Source organism: Pteropus medius, unplaced genomic scaffold (genome assembly GCF_902729225.1).
Source record: "Pteropus medius unplaced genomic scaffold, Ma_sr-lr_union100, whole genome shotgun sequence".
Classification (NCBI taxonomy): Eukaryota; Metazoa; Chordata; class Mammalia; order Chiroptera; family Pteropodidae; genus Pteropus; species Pteropus medius.
Genome location: NW_024352787.1, coordinates 10,131,216 through 10,147,753, shown reverse-complemented (window position 1 = coordinate 10,147,753; position 16,538 = coordinate 10,131,216). Strand labels below are relative to the sequence as shown.

Here is a 16,538-nt window from a genome sequence, read left to right as displayed (position 1 = left end):
TGCTAAATAGACATGGTAATAATAGATGAATCAGTGACTGACTGTGAAACAGAAATCCAAGTGAAAAGTTATAAGGGTCTGCATTAGGGCTAGAGCCAGGGAAATGGCAAGAGCAGTTAGCAGATTTGAGAGACATTTAGGAGGAAGAATCAATAGGAGATAGAGATAGGCTAATTATTGGGGTAAAGACAAGAGGGAGAGAATCAGGAATGACGTCAGATTTTTGGCTTAAGCCTCTGTGTCTCTTACTAATCCATGTCCTTAAACATCTGTGTCTCTTACTAATCCATGTCCTTTCCACAGCAGGAGGAGCAGGGAAATCAGCAAAATTCACTCCTCAGAGATATAAGAACTTTTTAGGTTTGCAGATTGTGAAGGGGCATTGCATTCTGAAAATCATGGAAACTCATGAGGCAATTACTTAGCAAAGGCAGAAAACAGATATTTAGAAATCTAGAAATATGTTGAATTGAGAGAGCTAATTTAAATGGGGTAAGCAAAGAGGAGAACACAGTTATTTCATCCTCTGTATACTTCTTATAGTAATTTTATTGTCCTCAGAAATTCCTTTCTAGAAAATAATGTATTGTATCATCCATGTTTAATAAGTTATCTAATTAGCAAATTTTAGGGAAAGATGAACTACATCGATTTTTCTCTCCTAATATAAAGAGACAGTATTTATAAGTGAGGGAAATAGATTACTAATATGATGGTATCTTAAAATATCTTTCAAATTCTTTAATCTTCTATAGCTTTTCTTAATGTCTAATTAAATGGAATGTCATTCATTCCCTTCCTACCCCACAGGATTATTTGAATATGAGGTTATATCTCCATTTACATGGGAAAATGTTTCCACCAGTTAGGAGAATTATCATTTACTAAAGACCACAGGATCCACAATTAAAGCAGTTTAATCTGTTGCTTGAGTTGCCTTGGTCACCGCCATATTTTTTGTTTAAAGGAAAAATGAGTCAGAGTGATGTTCCAGACAGTGTGCTTAGATAGTGGTTTAAGAAGATTTTCATTTGCCTGATATTCAAAAATTTTCACTATGAGTACTGGATCTTGAGTGACTATGATGTCAGCAGTCTTCTGGAGTTCCCTCACTAGGATGTGAGATCCATGGAGACTGAGACTTTGTTTTGTTCACTGCTGTTTTCTCAGGGCCCTGGGGGGTAGTAGACACTTGATAAATATTCATTGAATGAAGGAACAAAATGAGTCCTAGGGTTACCAAATGCGAGTAAGACCTGTTCTCTGCAGCCCAATTTGGAAGAGTAAGCATGGGTAATTTAAATATGATGCGGCAGGTACAGTGATAGAGAAAGCAGAGGAAAGGCTATCTTAACTCAATCTGGCCAACACAGAAGCACGCAAAAGCATGCTTGTTTAAGGACCTTCATGTAGCTTAGTACTACTAGAATATACTATGAAAGAAGATGTCACTGAGAGAATTTTACACTATGCCAAGGAGCTAGGACTTGAATAAATGAATGATGAGGCAGCACTTAGTAGAGAAGTCACAGTCATAGTCAGCCTCCCATTATAGATAGATTATTGGGTTGTTCTCTGAGGATAGACTGGAGAGGAGAAACACTTGAGGCAGAGGGACCAGTGGGAGGTATTTTAGTAGTTAAACAAAGAGATAAGTTCTTGAACTAGGTAAAGGCCAGAACTAGCATGGAAAGAACATACTCAAGAATATTTAGGAGGTAAAACTGAAAGAATTTGGTGATTAATTCATTGTGGAAGATGACAACATAGGACTGGGGATGGAGGAATAAGAAAGATTCCAAAAATATGACTTTGGGTGGATGGAGGTCCTACCTCAAAAAAGTTAGGTAATGTAAGAAAAGTAACAGGTTCTGAGGGAAAGGTGATTTCAGTTTTATCAGACTGAATTGGAGTGTGTGGAATATTTAGGCCAAAGGCTAGGGAGAGAGATACTGAAGGGAGATTCAGATATGGGAGTCGTTAGCAGGGAGATTTAAATATGGCTAAGATCTTCAGAAAGAATGTGGGGAGTGAGGAGATATGTGCACCCAGCAAGAACACAATGGAATACCAATATTTAAGGAGTGGGAAGAAGATGATGAATCTAAGGACAATAAAGAAAGAAGGTGAAAATGTTGTGAGGTACCAGGTGAGTGTAGTTATTTGTGGAGTGGTGAGGGAATAACCAACAGTTTCTAATAGGAAAGAGAAATTAAATCAGAGAAAGACCAAAATTTAAAAGAACATTTACCATTAATTAAACAGATCTCTGCCTACCCCTCTGATATCATCTCATGCTCCAGTTTCCTTCCTTCCCTTTCTTCCGCTGCCTGCTCTTAGCTCCTCAAACAAGCCAAATCCTTTCCTACCTCAGGACCTTTATACATGTTTTACCTTCTGTCTGGGATGCTTGTCTTTCCATTCTTCATGTGCCTGAGTATGGAGATGCTGAGCAAGCAATTACTGATGATCATGACAATAGCTAAAGCATCTTGACATAAACTAATAGTGCCTTTTAAGATATTTTTGACATAATTTTATCTATAATAAACATTTGTCATGCTGTCCATAATTATCAGAAATTCACACTTCTCAATCTAGATCATTTCACAACAATATCAATAGGTTTTATTTTATTGATGCATTCTTTCTTTGAGAAAACATAAATCACACGGTGACATTAATGTCTCTAGATGTTTTTCTAAATAAGTAAGCATTCTTTAGCTCCTAATGTACTATAATCTTATCTTTGCTACATAACAGCATAGCTGCCTAGAAGGGTGTTATCTTTTTAAATGGCTCACAATAGTAATGGCTCTTGAATTATTTATAACACAGAAATTATTTTCAAATTGAATTGCAAAAAACAATCCTAATTGAATATTATCATGTGATATCCATGTTAATTTTAATTATCTATGTTATAAGTTCATTTAGTTTCAGATATTTCTAGCCAAAAACAATTTATGACTAATATACTAGAATAGATAGAAGCTAATGTGAGAACTTTAATAATCACAGGTGTAGTCTAAATATTTCTCATATCTGTTCTCCTCCTTCGTCTTTATCCCTCCTGCCACTGCCATAGTTCAAGCACTATTTCTTCTTACTAACCTCTCATACCTTAAATATCACTGTTCTCAAATCTATTCTCCATTCTGCTGTAACGTGATCTTCCAGCATGCAAAACTGAACCTGTCACTTCCTTGCTTAGATTACTTCAGGATCCTCATACTATAACAATATAAAGTCTAAATAATCTAGTGTGGAGGACCAAGTTCTTCCTGAGGTGGCACCTGCCTACCTTTATAGCCTCACTTCCAGGTGATTCCCATCTTTTACCTTCAGCTCCAGACACACAAAACTGACTCTTCTACAGTTTCTCAAATATGTCATGCTCCCCTTGCCTTCTCATCTCTGCAAGTTATTCTCTCTGTCTGAAACACCCACTCCCTTTCTTCCTCAAATTTCAGCCGTGTAAAGATCTGAAATTCCCAGGCAGGCTTAGGATTTCCCTGTCTTGTGTTTCCACTGTACTTTATAATGCCTCCACTAAAGCAATCAGCTCGTTATATTTTAATATTTGTTCCGTGGCTGTCTCTGTATAGCACTCTATACTCCTTGAGGGCAGAGGCTGGATTATCCCATTTTGGGGTGCCTATCATAATGCCTAGTATGTAAGAGGCACATAAAATATTTGATCAGTGAGTTAGGGAGTAAGTTAATGAGTGGATCTGGTACCATTTCCTTCCTCTCAACCAAACACTTAAGGCTTCTTTAAATTTTGCTATGCTCTGAGCTGGAGTGGGAGTACTTACAGCTGCATGTCTTAATCTGATGATACACTTTCAAGAGACCACCCATCTGCATGGAACACACACACAAATAAAGCCTGAAGTTCAGTGAAGCAAAACTGCTCAAGCAGGAAACATGAAATCACTTGGGATTTAAAAAATAGCAAGAATAGGAATTAAAAGGAAGTAGGGTAACTCAGAGACAAATGGATTTGCCCATAACTAGAAGTCTGCCCTATTATACTTTTTCATATGAAGCTGGACCTCTCCTTAGTCCTTTCCAGGCCCTTCTCCTCAGCTAGTGGCCTTGTATGAATTTGCTGGTCCCATCACCAGCAATAGTGGTTTTCCCTTACAGAGGTTACAGTCAATTGTCTCCCGTTTCTAGCAAAATACATACTAAAATATTTCAAGAAGTAACCTATTTAAGTTTGTCACTTCCCTCAAGGAGACTCTTTGGTGGCATAACCCTCCTCTCAACCTCCACCAGGTAGGAGGCAAACAGTCTCAAGGGAAGTTGCTCTATTTTCAGGTAATGGAGGTGCTGATTTTCCTTCCCTTCATAAATCGATAAAGACTCTATTTCTTTATGTTGACCGAAGCCTGCTTTCCTTTAGACTTGTAGGTCAGTAAATTAGGTCAGAGAGGTTGATATATTTAAAAAAGAAATATAATTACAAAATTCATGCTAGCAAGTTAAGTAGAAATAAAGATAATTGAAAAGTAAAATTTTTAATAAAATTGTAATTGCTAACCAGACTATAAAAGAGAATATCACTTGTGAGGTTAAAATATATTTTTAAGGACATCGTACAAGATAGTGTTATCAGTAGTTTTAGAAAGAGGATGTGTTAATTGAGATAAAACATATTTCCAAGTAGAACTTTCATTCTTTATTCAGAAATGAATGTGGTAGGCAGCAGCAAACAGAGCAAATCTTTCAGAAAGAAACATGTGAGTTATAAACACGGATTCACATAATTATAAAGGGAAATATTCCATCTAAGGATTCTGAGAATATGCCAGCAAAATAACAGAAAATTGATTAAATAAAACAGATAATTTTATAGTCTACTCATTCATTCACAAATATTGATTCATTGTCAAATGTGTGTCAAACACTATACTAGGTTCTAAGAATACTAAATTTACTGCCATAGTACTGGTCTCAAGTCTAGTGCCAAAACAACAAAAGTAACACCACATGGTCAAAAGTTACTAAAAGCATGAGTTCAGAGTGTGGATTCACATCCCGGCTGGTTCCACCATACTATGAGGCCTTGGGAAAGTTATTTAACCTCTCTGTGCCTCCATTTTCCCTCTTTGTAGAACACATTATAATATTACCTTCCTCATAGTGCCGTGAGGATTAAATAACACAATGAATATAAAGTGCTTAACACAGTGTCTGGCACATGGGAAGCATTCAATACATCTTAGCAATGTTAATTCAGATTATGACACAATGAGGTCTATTTGCTGTGATGGAGATCTGTTCATCTTGGCACATATGCTACATGTTGGCACCATGATGGAGTTAGAAAGTGAGTGCTTATATCTCTAACGTCTCTGTGGAATTCAAACAAGTCGTTTCGGCTTTTAAGGTGCAATTAAAAGTTTCAGTGGGTTATTTTTGAGATAAAAAAGAAGATATTTTCAGTGGAGGAAGAAGGAGGTGGGAAGGCATGGAGTCATGAGAGAAAGTCATGTGTTGGAAGATCTACAGGTGACTTCACATTGTGAGAGCATGACCTAAGAAGATAGAGGATGTAGCAGGAGATGAGGCTATGTAAGAAAGGGTGAGCTATGGCAATGGGAGCTAGAAATAATGAGGTTTTGATAGCAATAGCAGAAGGGATATGTATGGGAGATATTTAGGAAGTAGTATAGATAGGATTTGATGATTGACTGGCTCAGTATGGAGAGCAGAGAGAAGTGGAGGAGACATAGACAATGCCCAGGTTTTTATTTGGTCAGTTGTGGACATAGTGATACTACTAACCAGGAAAGGAGCCTAAGAGAGGGATTAGGATTTAGAAACAAGATGCTGAATTCCATTTTAGACATGTTTAATTCCAGTACCAGGACACATTTCCTCACACTATGGGCCCCTTTGATCCAGAGTGACAATGAAAAGACAGACACCCATTTGACTTTCAGAATCTTCATTTTTGTTTTGATTTGTTCCTCAGTGTGTCTGGCAAGGAATCATAGTAATTAGATATATTCCAATTCAAGAATTGCTAAAAGCAGAAAATTTACACAAGGATTTTCAACAACCTCCCCCAATTCTATCCTCTCTATCACAATTTACATCCCATTTTATCCTCAAAAATCAGGAAGACTTTAAGGAGGCTTCTTTTGTTTGCTGACTGTCAAAGACTTTTTGTTATTTTTAGATTTCCTTTAATCTAGCCCCCAATAATTGGAGTTCTCAGTCAGCTTAGATTCCTTGACATCCTATTCCATCTTATTTCATAGAATGTTTTTTTCTAAGATCCTGTATTAAAATATCAAATATCCTAAGTCCTATAGATTATATTTTTGGTTTTCTCAGTTATGAAAGCTTAGCCCCATAAAGAGGGCCATAGAAGTTACAAAATGCAGAGGAAGGAGCAATGTACATAAATCAACTAAAAGTCCATCATGAGCCATTCACCTTTAGCCAGGCTACTTACTGAAGCTAGCAGAAAGAGTAGAAATAACTCACTAAAACTTTTGGGTATCCAGTTTGAATACTAGTCCTCTGAAAATAACAGCACTGAGTTTGAGGTGCTTATGGAACATTCAAGTGTCTAATTTTCAATTAGAAAATAAGATCTGGAGCTCAGGAAAAAGATTTTGGCTAGATTTAGAGATGGATGGATAGATTTTGAAGTAGATGAAGCCATGGACGAGAAACAAAGGAGAAGAACGATCAAGTTCAAAGCTCCAGGGAACAGTAGATAAACCCAGAAAGGAAAGTGAAATGAGCATGCAGAGAAGTAGGTGAGGAAAGAGTTTAGAGTGATGTCATGGAAACCAAGAGAGGTGGTGTTTCGAAAAGCAGATTGTCAGGTAGGTCAAACCTCATAGATGGATCAAGTGATATGAAGATAGAGAAGTTTCTATAAATTTTTGTAAAATAAAATTATTCATCTATATATATACCTTTCAAAGTAACATTCATAGCTTAGTATTTTGCTGGAATATTTCTGCTTTTATGGTATTATAGTTTGTTTGGAACAGACAGTAAACTGCCCCAGAACTGTTGTGGGTCTGTGTAAAGGAATTAAGCATGGTTTTAATATTTTATATAATTTTTCGTTGATATACAAAAACACTTAATAATGGACTCTTGTATTTTTTTCCAAGTTATTTTAAATTATTTTTCACAAACATTGAGAAATTTCATTCATTTATTCATTCTTTCTTTTCTTCATTCTCTTCTTCTATCTTTTGATACATAATCATCTGGTTCCTCCTATATTTGAGGCAGCAATTCTAGGTGTTAGTTTAAAAACAGGAATAAGACAAGCAGCCTGACCTGAAGTTTTTATAAATCATTCCCCCCGCCCCTAGTCTCCCTATCTTTGTAAGCAGAACATTTTGTTGTTTGGGCCACTTGGTTTCCCAATGGGCTGTAGCAATTTTTATTGCCATCAGCAATAAAATAAGTATGGCAGCCTTACATTCATTCACCAATATTGGCTGTTTTAATTTCGAGAAAAATAGATAAGAATTAAAACTTTATTTTTTAATTTGCATTTAAAAAACTCTAGTAATATTAATTTTCCCCTATATTTTCTATTATTGCAATTGTATTCCTACTTATTTAAATTTTATATCCAAATTCTTCACTCAGTTATATGTTATTCTTCCAATTTGCATAAACTCCTTAGAATAATGTAGTTATTAATCATTTGTCATATTAATATATTTTCTTTATTCCTTTACAATGGCTTATCTCATAATCATGGAAGAGAGATTTGTTTTAGTATTCTTGCAAAAAATATTTATCTAGAATCTAATTATAAGGAACAATCGGACAAATCCAGAACGTGGGGACATTTTTTGCAATGTTGGCCTGGGATCTTTAAAAGTCGATGTCTGAAATGACAAAATTAAAAAAAAAGAAAAAAGAAAAAGATATGAAAACAAAATGCAATGATGAACTCTGGGTCCTGGAAAAAAACAAAATTGAATATTGGCTTTATATTAAATAGTATGATATTATGGTTAATTTTAGGTATCATAATACCATATATACATAATACTACATAGTTACATAGGAAAATGTCCTTATTCCTAAAGAGATACATATTTAGGGAATATTTAGGGATAAAGCATCTTAGTATCTGGAACATTTTCAAATGCTTCAGAGAAATGTATATATATTTAAAATATATATACTATGTATAGTATATAGAACTATGTTTATACATATGTATTAATAAAACTACGTATGTTCACATACATACTTATAGCGATTAAGCGAATGTGGCAAAATGTTTATAATTGGTAAATTTAGGTAAAATTTAGGGAAATTATTGAAATATGAGGTTTTCTTATAGCCATTTTATCTTTTGCTTTCTGGTAGCTCGGTGTTTCCATTGCTTCCTTGTCCATGTGTTTCTGTTTTCTTTATTTTGGTTGGCTTTTGTGGATTTTGCCTCTGGTTCTTCTTGTTTTATGTTATATACTTCAGTTCTGAATCTTTGGTGTGTGGTTACCATTACAAATATGAAAAAGATAGTTTATATATATATATATATATTTATATATATATATATATATATATATATATATATATATATATATATATATATACAGTCATCCACTTTCTTCTGCATGTACCTTATCTCCTTTCCCCTTTGAGAATTTGAATCTTTGAATCCTCCCTTTTTCAGTCATTGTTATCTCAAGTAGTTCCTATGTATGCTGAACGTTCATTACTATCTTGCTATAGCAATTCTCTTCTTATTATTTGTTTATGATGCTCTGTTCTTAGTAAGGGTTGCACTCCTCTGCTTCTATTTGCCTGATAGTCACTTTACTTCTAATTATGTATTTTTTTTTTGGTTTTGTTATTTTATTTTAGATGAGCTGACACCTTTCAGTATTTCCTGTAGTACAGGCCTCGTAGTAGAGAATTCCCTCAATTTTTGTATGTCTGGAAAGGTCTTAGTTTCTCCTTCATATCTAAAGGAGAGCTTAGCTGGATACATTATTCTAGGCTGGCAGTTCTTTTCACTTAATAGTTTAAATATTTGATTCCATTCCTTTCTGGCTTGTACAAGGTCTGCACTGAGAAGTCTGATGATAATCTAATGGGTTTTCCTTTATATGTTACCATCTTCTTTTCCCTGGCTTCCCTGAGAATTCTGTCTTTGTCATAGATTTTTTGATAACTTTAATACAATGTGTCTCAGTAAAGGCCTTTTTGGGTTGAGACAATTGGGTGTTCTGTTGACTTCTTGAATTCCGATCTCCAGCTCATTCTTTAGATTTGGAACATTCTCATCAATGAATTGTCTGAAAATGCTTTCTAGTCGCTGCTCCTTTACCTCGCCTTTGATAATGCCCATTATTCTTATGTTTCCTCTCTGATGGTATCAGCTAGTTCTTGTATTTCTCTTTGATTAATTTTCATTCTTCAGTTTCTTTCTTCTTCCTTCTGTTTTATTTCTAGATTTCTGTCTTCGATATCACTGATCCTTTCCTCCATTTGGTCAACACTATTTCTCAAGCTCGCTATTTCATTTTTCAACTCTTGCAGTGTGTTCTTTATCTCCAGAAGTTCTATTTGGTTCCTTTTAAGGGTTTCAATCTCCTTGCTCTGCTAATCTAGTTGTTTTTTCAATTCCTGATATTGTTCATTTGAGTTGTTTTGGATCTCACTGAGTTTTTTCAGAAGTAGCATGCTGAATTTACTATTATTTAAGTCACATATTTCTATGTGTGTAAGCTTAGTTTCTGGAGATTTTTCTCTTTCTGAGCTGCCTTGTCACCTTGGTTGTTCATGGTGTTTAATGGACTATTTCTCTGCCTGGGCGTTAATGAGAATGTATTCTGTTGTTTTTCCAGAAAGATTTATTATATAAAAGTCTCTCTTTAGCCTGCTATAGAGAAGGCGCTTTTCTTTTGGTTTCCAGTAGGTTGTCTAAGCCACTTGGATCCCTGCTTTATATAAAGCCTAAATATCTTTTTTATTTTCTTGTAGATATTTAATCACACTTGATACTCTCAGTTTTAGTCCCTGTCAGTGTTAGCAACAGTTTCAGTAGTGTTTGCTCAGATTCCTCTGGGGTTCCGCGGTGATCGGTCTCAGAGAATATGGGGGGAGGGGCCCTCTGAGTTGAAAGTTGGGGGCTACGGCTCAGCCTTGGTTTTGCAACCAGGGCTGGTAAAAATCTACTGTTGTCCTGTCCCGCTTCTCTGCTTTCTGCCCTGATGACTGGACCCTGCTGCCAGCTGCTAGAAGTTCTGGCACTTCCAGGCAGGCTGATCAGGAAAGTTGCCGCACCTTTATCCCTTCCCCTCCTCCTGCAAGGAACTCCAGCAGCTGCTAGAGGCAGCTTCTTTATTTCTCCGAGTCCACCTCCCGACACCCGGGGTTCTGACCTGTGGTAGCTCTTATGCGCAGATCCCATGCTCAGACGTGCTGGTGTGCAGTTTTGGTGTTTTTAGTTGAGTTTTAGATTTCAGCTTATTGTTGTTTCAAGGGGAGAGATCTAAGACGTCTCTCACTCTGCCATGTTTCCAGCTTCTTCAGAAATAGAAGTCTGCCTTTTCAGTCTTATGTCTTGACATTCCCTTCATTGGACCTGATACCAGAACTGTAATATAAATCACTTACTAGGGACTCCTGGACCCCTCAGATTCAGGTTCCTCAATTCCATGGCCTATGAAGGAATAAAGTGCTCAATAGCATTCTTGTGAATTCCTGGGGCCTCACATCCTCATATGACCTCTGTGTGTTACCCTACGACAATTTAAAATCAAAACCTTTCCTGTAAAGCATTCATGAGTATGGCTGACTTTTGAAGAAAATGAAGGAGGCTTTAAATTTTCACAATGTTACAACTTTCCTGAAAAGCAAGCATCCATCTGCCTTTTGCTCCACTGAGGCCCAGTCACTTTATCTTGCTGGTTCCTCATTCCTCCTTATTTTTGCCTTGTCTTCTCACCCTCCTCTCTCTGTCCCTCCCAAAAGTAAAAGCTTGGCACCAGGCAACCCCCAGGACTTTTATCTCAAGCATCTAACAAGGTGTTAATCAAATTAAAATGAAAATGAAACCCCACAGTTTTCTAGTTCAGGGAAATTCTTTGGCCAACTCTTCAGATAATTTTTTAAAATCCATTATAAATCTATGCATGCCATACTGTTTCATATCTTAATGCTTTTGCACATTCTGTTCCTTCTGCGTAGAATGTCCTTCCCTTTATAGTTTTCTTGGTAACTTATACTTCCCCACTCACAATTCTCCTCCATGTAGTCTTTTCCAATCCACGGTAGCTGGTCTCATCATCCCTCTTTGGTACCACCACGTGCACAATATTTACCTTTCACTGGGTCATAATTATCTTTTGTACATGTCTGTGTTCCACGCTAGACTGTGGGCTTCTTGAGAGCAAATACTGTACCTCATTGACCTTTATACTCCCAGTTTCTATTCCAGAGCCTGATCTGTATAATACATGCTAAATAAATATTTATCAAATGAATGATGAATTAAAAATGAATTAATTTTGCCCAGACCTGAGATTTAAGACTTCCTAAGGTATAATGAAATAAAGTCTGTAAAACGTTGGAACCATTACTTGTTTCAGAGAACACCTCCTAATTTGGAGCATTTATGAACCTCATGGTGCCAAGTAGAACATTTACCTATTTGGCTCTGAAATTCTTTAGGTCATTAATCTGAAAAGCTTCTGAGTCAGAAAGCTATTAAAAAAATAAATCCTGTCGACTAGAATAGTGTGTTTCACTTGTTCAGAGAGGCTGGCCTCCCATAAGCAGCATGAAGCAGTTTTTAGTGGAGGCCTCGACTCCTCCAGCTGGCTTAGATTTGTTGCCACTCAGTTACAAAGTTGTGTTTACTTACAGCAGCAAGGCCTTATGATAACTTGTCCAGCACATAAGGATGATGACATATCTTGCTCCCTGTCTTGCTAATAATAGATTGGCCATCTGGGTCTGAGCAATTTCTGTATTCATCTTAGACTGAAGGATGTTGTGGAAATATTTCGAATTTATAGTTACACAATTATTATATGAATTCAGTTTTTACAAACATCTTTATTGAGATATAATTCACATACTATAAAACTCATCAGTTCAAAGTGTACCAACTCAATAGTTTTAGTATATTGATGAAGTTGTGCAGTCATCACCGCAATCCAATTCTAGAACATTTTCATCACTCTGAAAAGAAACCCCTTCCCATAAGTAGTCACTCCCTATCCCTGACCTACCTTCCAGCCCACTATAGGCAACCACTAATCGGCTTTCTCTTTCTATATATTTGTTTATTTTGGACTTTTCAGATAAATGAAATCATAGAATATGTAGCTTTCTATGTCTAGCTTCTTTTACTCAGCATAATGTTTTAAATGTTCATCCAAAGTAGTAGGCATCAGTACTTTTTTATCGACAAATAATATTTCATTGTATGAATATAACACATCTCACTTATCCTTTCACCAGTTGAAACATTTGGCTTATTTCATGTTTTTTCTATTTTGAATAATGTTGCTAGGAACATTTGAGTACAAGCTTTTGTGTTGATATGTATTTTCATTTCTCTTGGGTCCATACCTAGGAGTGGAATTGTTGAGTTATATAGTAAATCTATGTTTAACTTTTTGAAGAACTGCCAGGCTATTTTCCAAAGTGACTGAACCATTTTACATTCTCATCAGCAGTGGATGAGGGTGTTAATTTCTTCACTTTTTATTATCTGTCTTCTTAATTATAGCCATCCTAGTAGGTTTATAGTGGTATTTCGTTGTGGTTGATTTGCATTTACCTAAAGGTTAATGATGTTAATTAATTAAATTTTGAGGTCATACATTTTAATTAACAACTATGGTGATAAAATATAGTATTCTATTTAATATTAGTTAATATTAATTTTTAGTATTTTGGGGTAAAGAGTTAAAGAGAATATAGACTGTTAAATTTAATAATTAGCAAATGTACTTCATTTCCAGATGAACTTAAAAAGTTCTAATTTGGCTACATAAAAGTAAAAAAAGATGAAACCTTCAGAGATAGTTTCATGGGACAAATTCCCCATAGCATAATAAAACATACTTAGCCATTATCAAGTATAGGGCAAAGATACAAGCCTTGCATCTCTTACTTAATATTTTTATTCAAACAATTGGCACAAATTCGGATATCTAAATCCAATTCTTCTAACATGAATAAAATAGCATCCACATCTGGAACCCAGACCACATGCGATGGCTCCACAGGGCTTGGTCATTCTTTGTTTTGAAACAAGAAGACAGAAAACATAATAACAAAAGAATCCACATTAGCAATAAAATTAAAATAACTAACAGAGTGATTTTATTTTGGGGTGGTGTACAAAACCATTAAATGAAATTATAAATTGTAGTTTAAACAGTGGATTCAATTAAGAAGAATTTCATGCACTCTTTTCCTTGATTTAAATTAAAGGGCCTAATATGAAAAAAAACCAAGATATATTTGCATAATCATTTTCAAATATGGTCTAAATGTGTTTAGGATCAATAAAATGTAAACCAGTCCTGCAAATAAAGTTTTAAAAGGAGAAATTTATATACTATTTTTGGTATTTTTCCCTTAATATTTCATTGTATGAATATAACACATCTCATAGCCAGCTCTATGATCCTAAATGCAAACAGGAGAATGGCATCTACAAGACACATTAGTCAGATTGTTATCTGAATGTTACACCATTTTAGGGGGGAAGGTACTGAGAAATGGGACAGCAAGACAAAACCACAATCAGATATCACCTCACACCTGTCAGAATGGCTATTATAAAAAGTAAACAAACAATAAATGTTGGCAAGCTTGTGGAGAAAAGGGAACCCTCATCCACTATTGGTGGGATTGCAAATTAGTACAGCTGCTATGGAAAAGAGTGTGGAGATTCCTCAGAAAAACTAAAAATAGAACTACTTTATGACCCAGCAATTCCATTTTTGGGTATTTATCTGAAGAAAACGAAAACACTAATTCATAAAAAAACATACATCCTTATTTTCACTGCAGCATTATTTATAATAGTCAAGATATGAAAGTAACCTTGGTGTCCATCAACCGATGAATAGATAAAGAAGATGTACACACTCACCACAATAGAATATTATGCAGCAATAAAAAAGAACAAAATCTTGCCATTTGCAATAACACAGATGGACTTTGAAAATATTAAGTAAAATAAGTCAGACAAAGACAAATGCCATATGGTTTAATTTATATCTAGAATCTAAAACCAAACCAAAACAAAAATGAACAAACAAAACAAAAGAAGACTCATAGAAATAGAGATCAAATTCATGGTTGCCAGAGGGGAAGGGTGTGGTGGGGATAAGTGAAAAAGTTGAGGAGGAATATAATTGATATTATTGTGATAAGTTTACATGGTGACAGATGATTACTAGACTTAGTATGGTGATCACATTGTAAAGTATATAAATGTTGAATCACTGTATTTTACATCTGAAACTAATATAATATTATATATCAACTACACTTAAAAAATATTTTAAATTTTAAGGGCTGAAAGGATGATCTTTTTTTTCAATAAAAAGAAACAAGGCTTTTAAACTGAAAAAGTGGAGAATTATTGATGAATATTTACCTGTCTATGAGCCTTATATAAAGATTTGTTTCCTCTCTTTTCCAGCAATTAAACATAATAAAATGAGCTAAAGATTTAAAAATTTTTAGGTTAGGCAAAAATAAGAATTTATTGACAAATAGATTCATTAGCCACATTAAGTGTCTTCAAAATAAAATTATATGTTTAGGGGTCCTCTAGATTTGTTTATATTGATTCTGATAACATTTCCCTGGAATCAAGTAGCAAGATAAGGAGTTTTCTGAGTCTGAGATTGTGACACGTTTTGTAAAACTTTAGATGGAGATGACTTGAAAATTTTGTTTAATGATGTTGCCTAAGCAAAGTGATTTTATGATTTGTTAAGTATAAAGAAAGATAAGACAGAAGCTAACTTTTTTTTAGTTTTTATAAATGGTTGTTATCTTATTGGAAATATACATTGTAACTAAATTAGAATCACAAAATGATCTTTATGTTAAATATTTTTAGGGTTTGATGATACTTTCCAGACATAGAAAATTAAAGGACCTTTCTCTATCTGAGTGTTACAAAATCACCGATATTGGAATTCAGGTAAGATAATTAAGTCATTTTGTTAAAGAATTTAGATTGAAAATTAAGCACGAATTGAATAAACTTTGTATGTCACGGTAGAAAAAAAATGTGTATTGGAAATATAACAACATTTATGTGATCTTGGTTGAGACAAGATCAACTCCTGGCCTTTAGTCAGGTCTCTGCCACCTAAGTGACTGAGAGGATTTGTTTTCTCATTTTCCCATCTACTCTCTCCCTTCTCAGTGTTAGACTCATGGGATAATTAGGGATAGGTAGACATTTTACTTGGATAATGATGAAATTTAATATGGTAAAGTCTTATCAAGTAAGAAGGTATCTGTATATAGAAATGTTATATAATCTAACCATGAAAATTGAAAAATATACCAGATACTTAACAATTAGGAACTTAAGTTACTCGAACACAATTAGCAGCATACTTCCCAGAATGGAAAGCATGAGATAGGTAATTGAATAGGATAAATGATTACATGTTCAATTTGGTACTTCAAGAATTAATGAGAAAGGTAAATTTCTTAGACCTGGTATTGAGGGAAGTAAAAGAAGTCATAAGGTAGATATTGTGAGCAAGCTACAACATGACATTAAACATCTCAATGTGCTGCTTAGAGAAAACAGAATCAAGTGTCATACATGTATTGAAGTAGGATAGAATCTGGTTACCTATTAGTAAATCATGGAAATGCTTTATTCAAGGAATAATAACAAGGAATCATGAAACATTAAATAAGTGGAAGTCTCCCGCAAGTGTCATCTGAAGTTCACATAACCTACCTATATGGCATAGCTCTCAGGATAAAATGAAAGGCATCTTTTTATGAAGAAGACAAGAAGACAGAGAACAAGAGATAGGCGAAGAAGGAAAAAGAAGGAAAAGGAAGGAAGGAAAAAGAAGAAGGAAAAAGGAAAAAGAAGAAGAAGAAGGAAGGAAAAAGGAAGGAAGGAAGAAGGAAGGAAGAAGGAAGGAAGGAAGGAAAAGGAAGGAAGGAAGGAAGGAAGGAAGGGAAGGAAGAAGAAGGAAAAAGGAAAAAGAAGAAGGAAGGAAGGAAGGAAAGGAAGGAAAAGGAAAAGGAAAAGAAGGAAGAAAAGGAAGGAAGGAAGGAAGAAAAAACTCTTACTGAAGTAAAAAGATTTATCCTACAAGTGGAAAAATAACGCAAGTGATAGTTGCGACGTCCACAGAGCATGGCAACCTTGAAGTTGTCTTCCATGGATTTGAAATGAACTTTACAAGACATTCAATCATGACTAATAGGAGACTGTTATATAAACTGGTGATCTATAGAGGGTGCCAGGTCAAATAGTGCTCTGGAGCTCTAGACTTTAGCATAAAATT

At 35.0% G+C, this 16,538-nt stretch overlaps 1 protein-coding gene across 1 annotated transcript in view; it reads left to right on the top strand.

Annotated features, from left to right (window-relative positions):
- FBXL13 (F-box and leucine rich repeat protein 13) overlaps positions 1-16,538 on the top strand; it is a 260,635-nt gene that overhangs the window by 179,420 nt on the left and 64,677 nt on the right. The window contains exon 18 of the mRNA XM_039848951.1: positions 15,113-15,196. Coding sequence (XP_039704885.1) covers positions 15,113-15,196 — 84 coding nt within the window. The remainder of the gene's footprint in view (positions 1-15,112; positions 15,197-16,538) is intronic.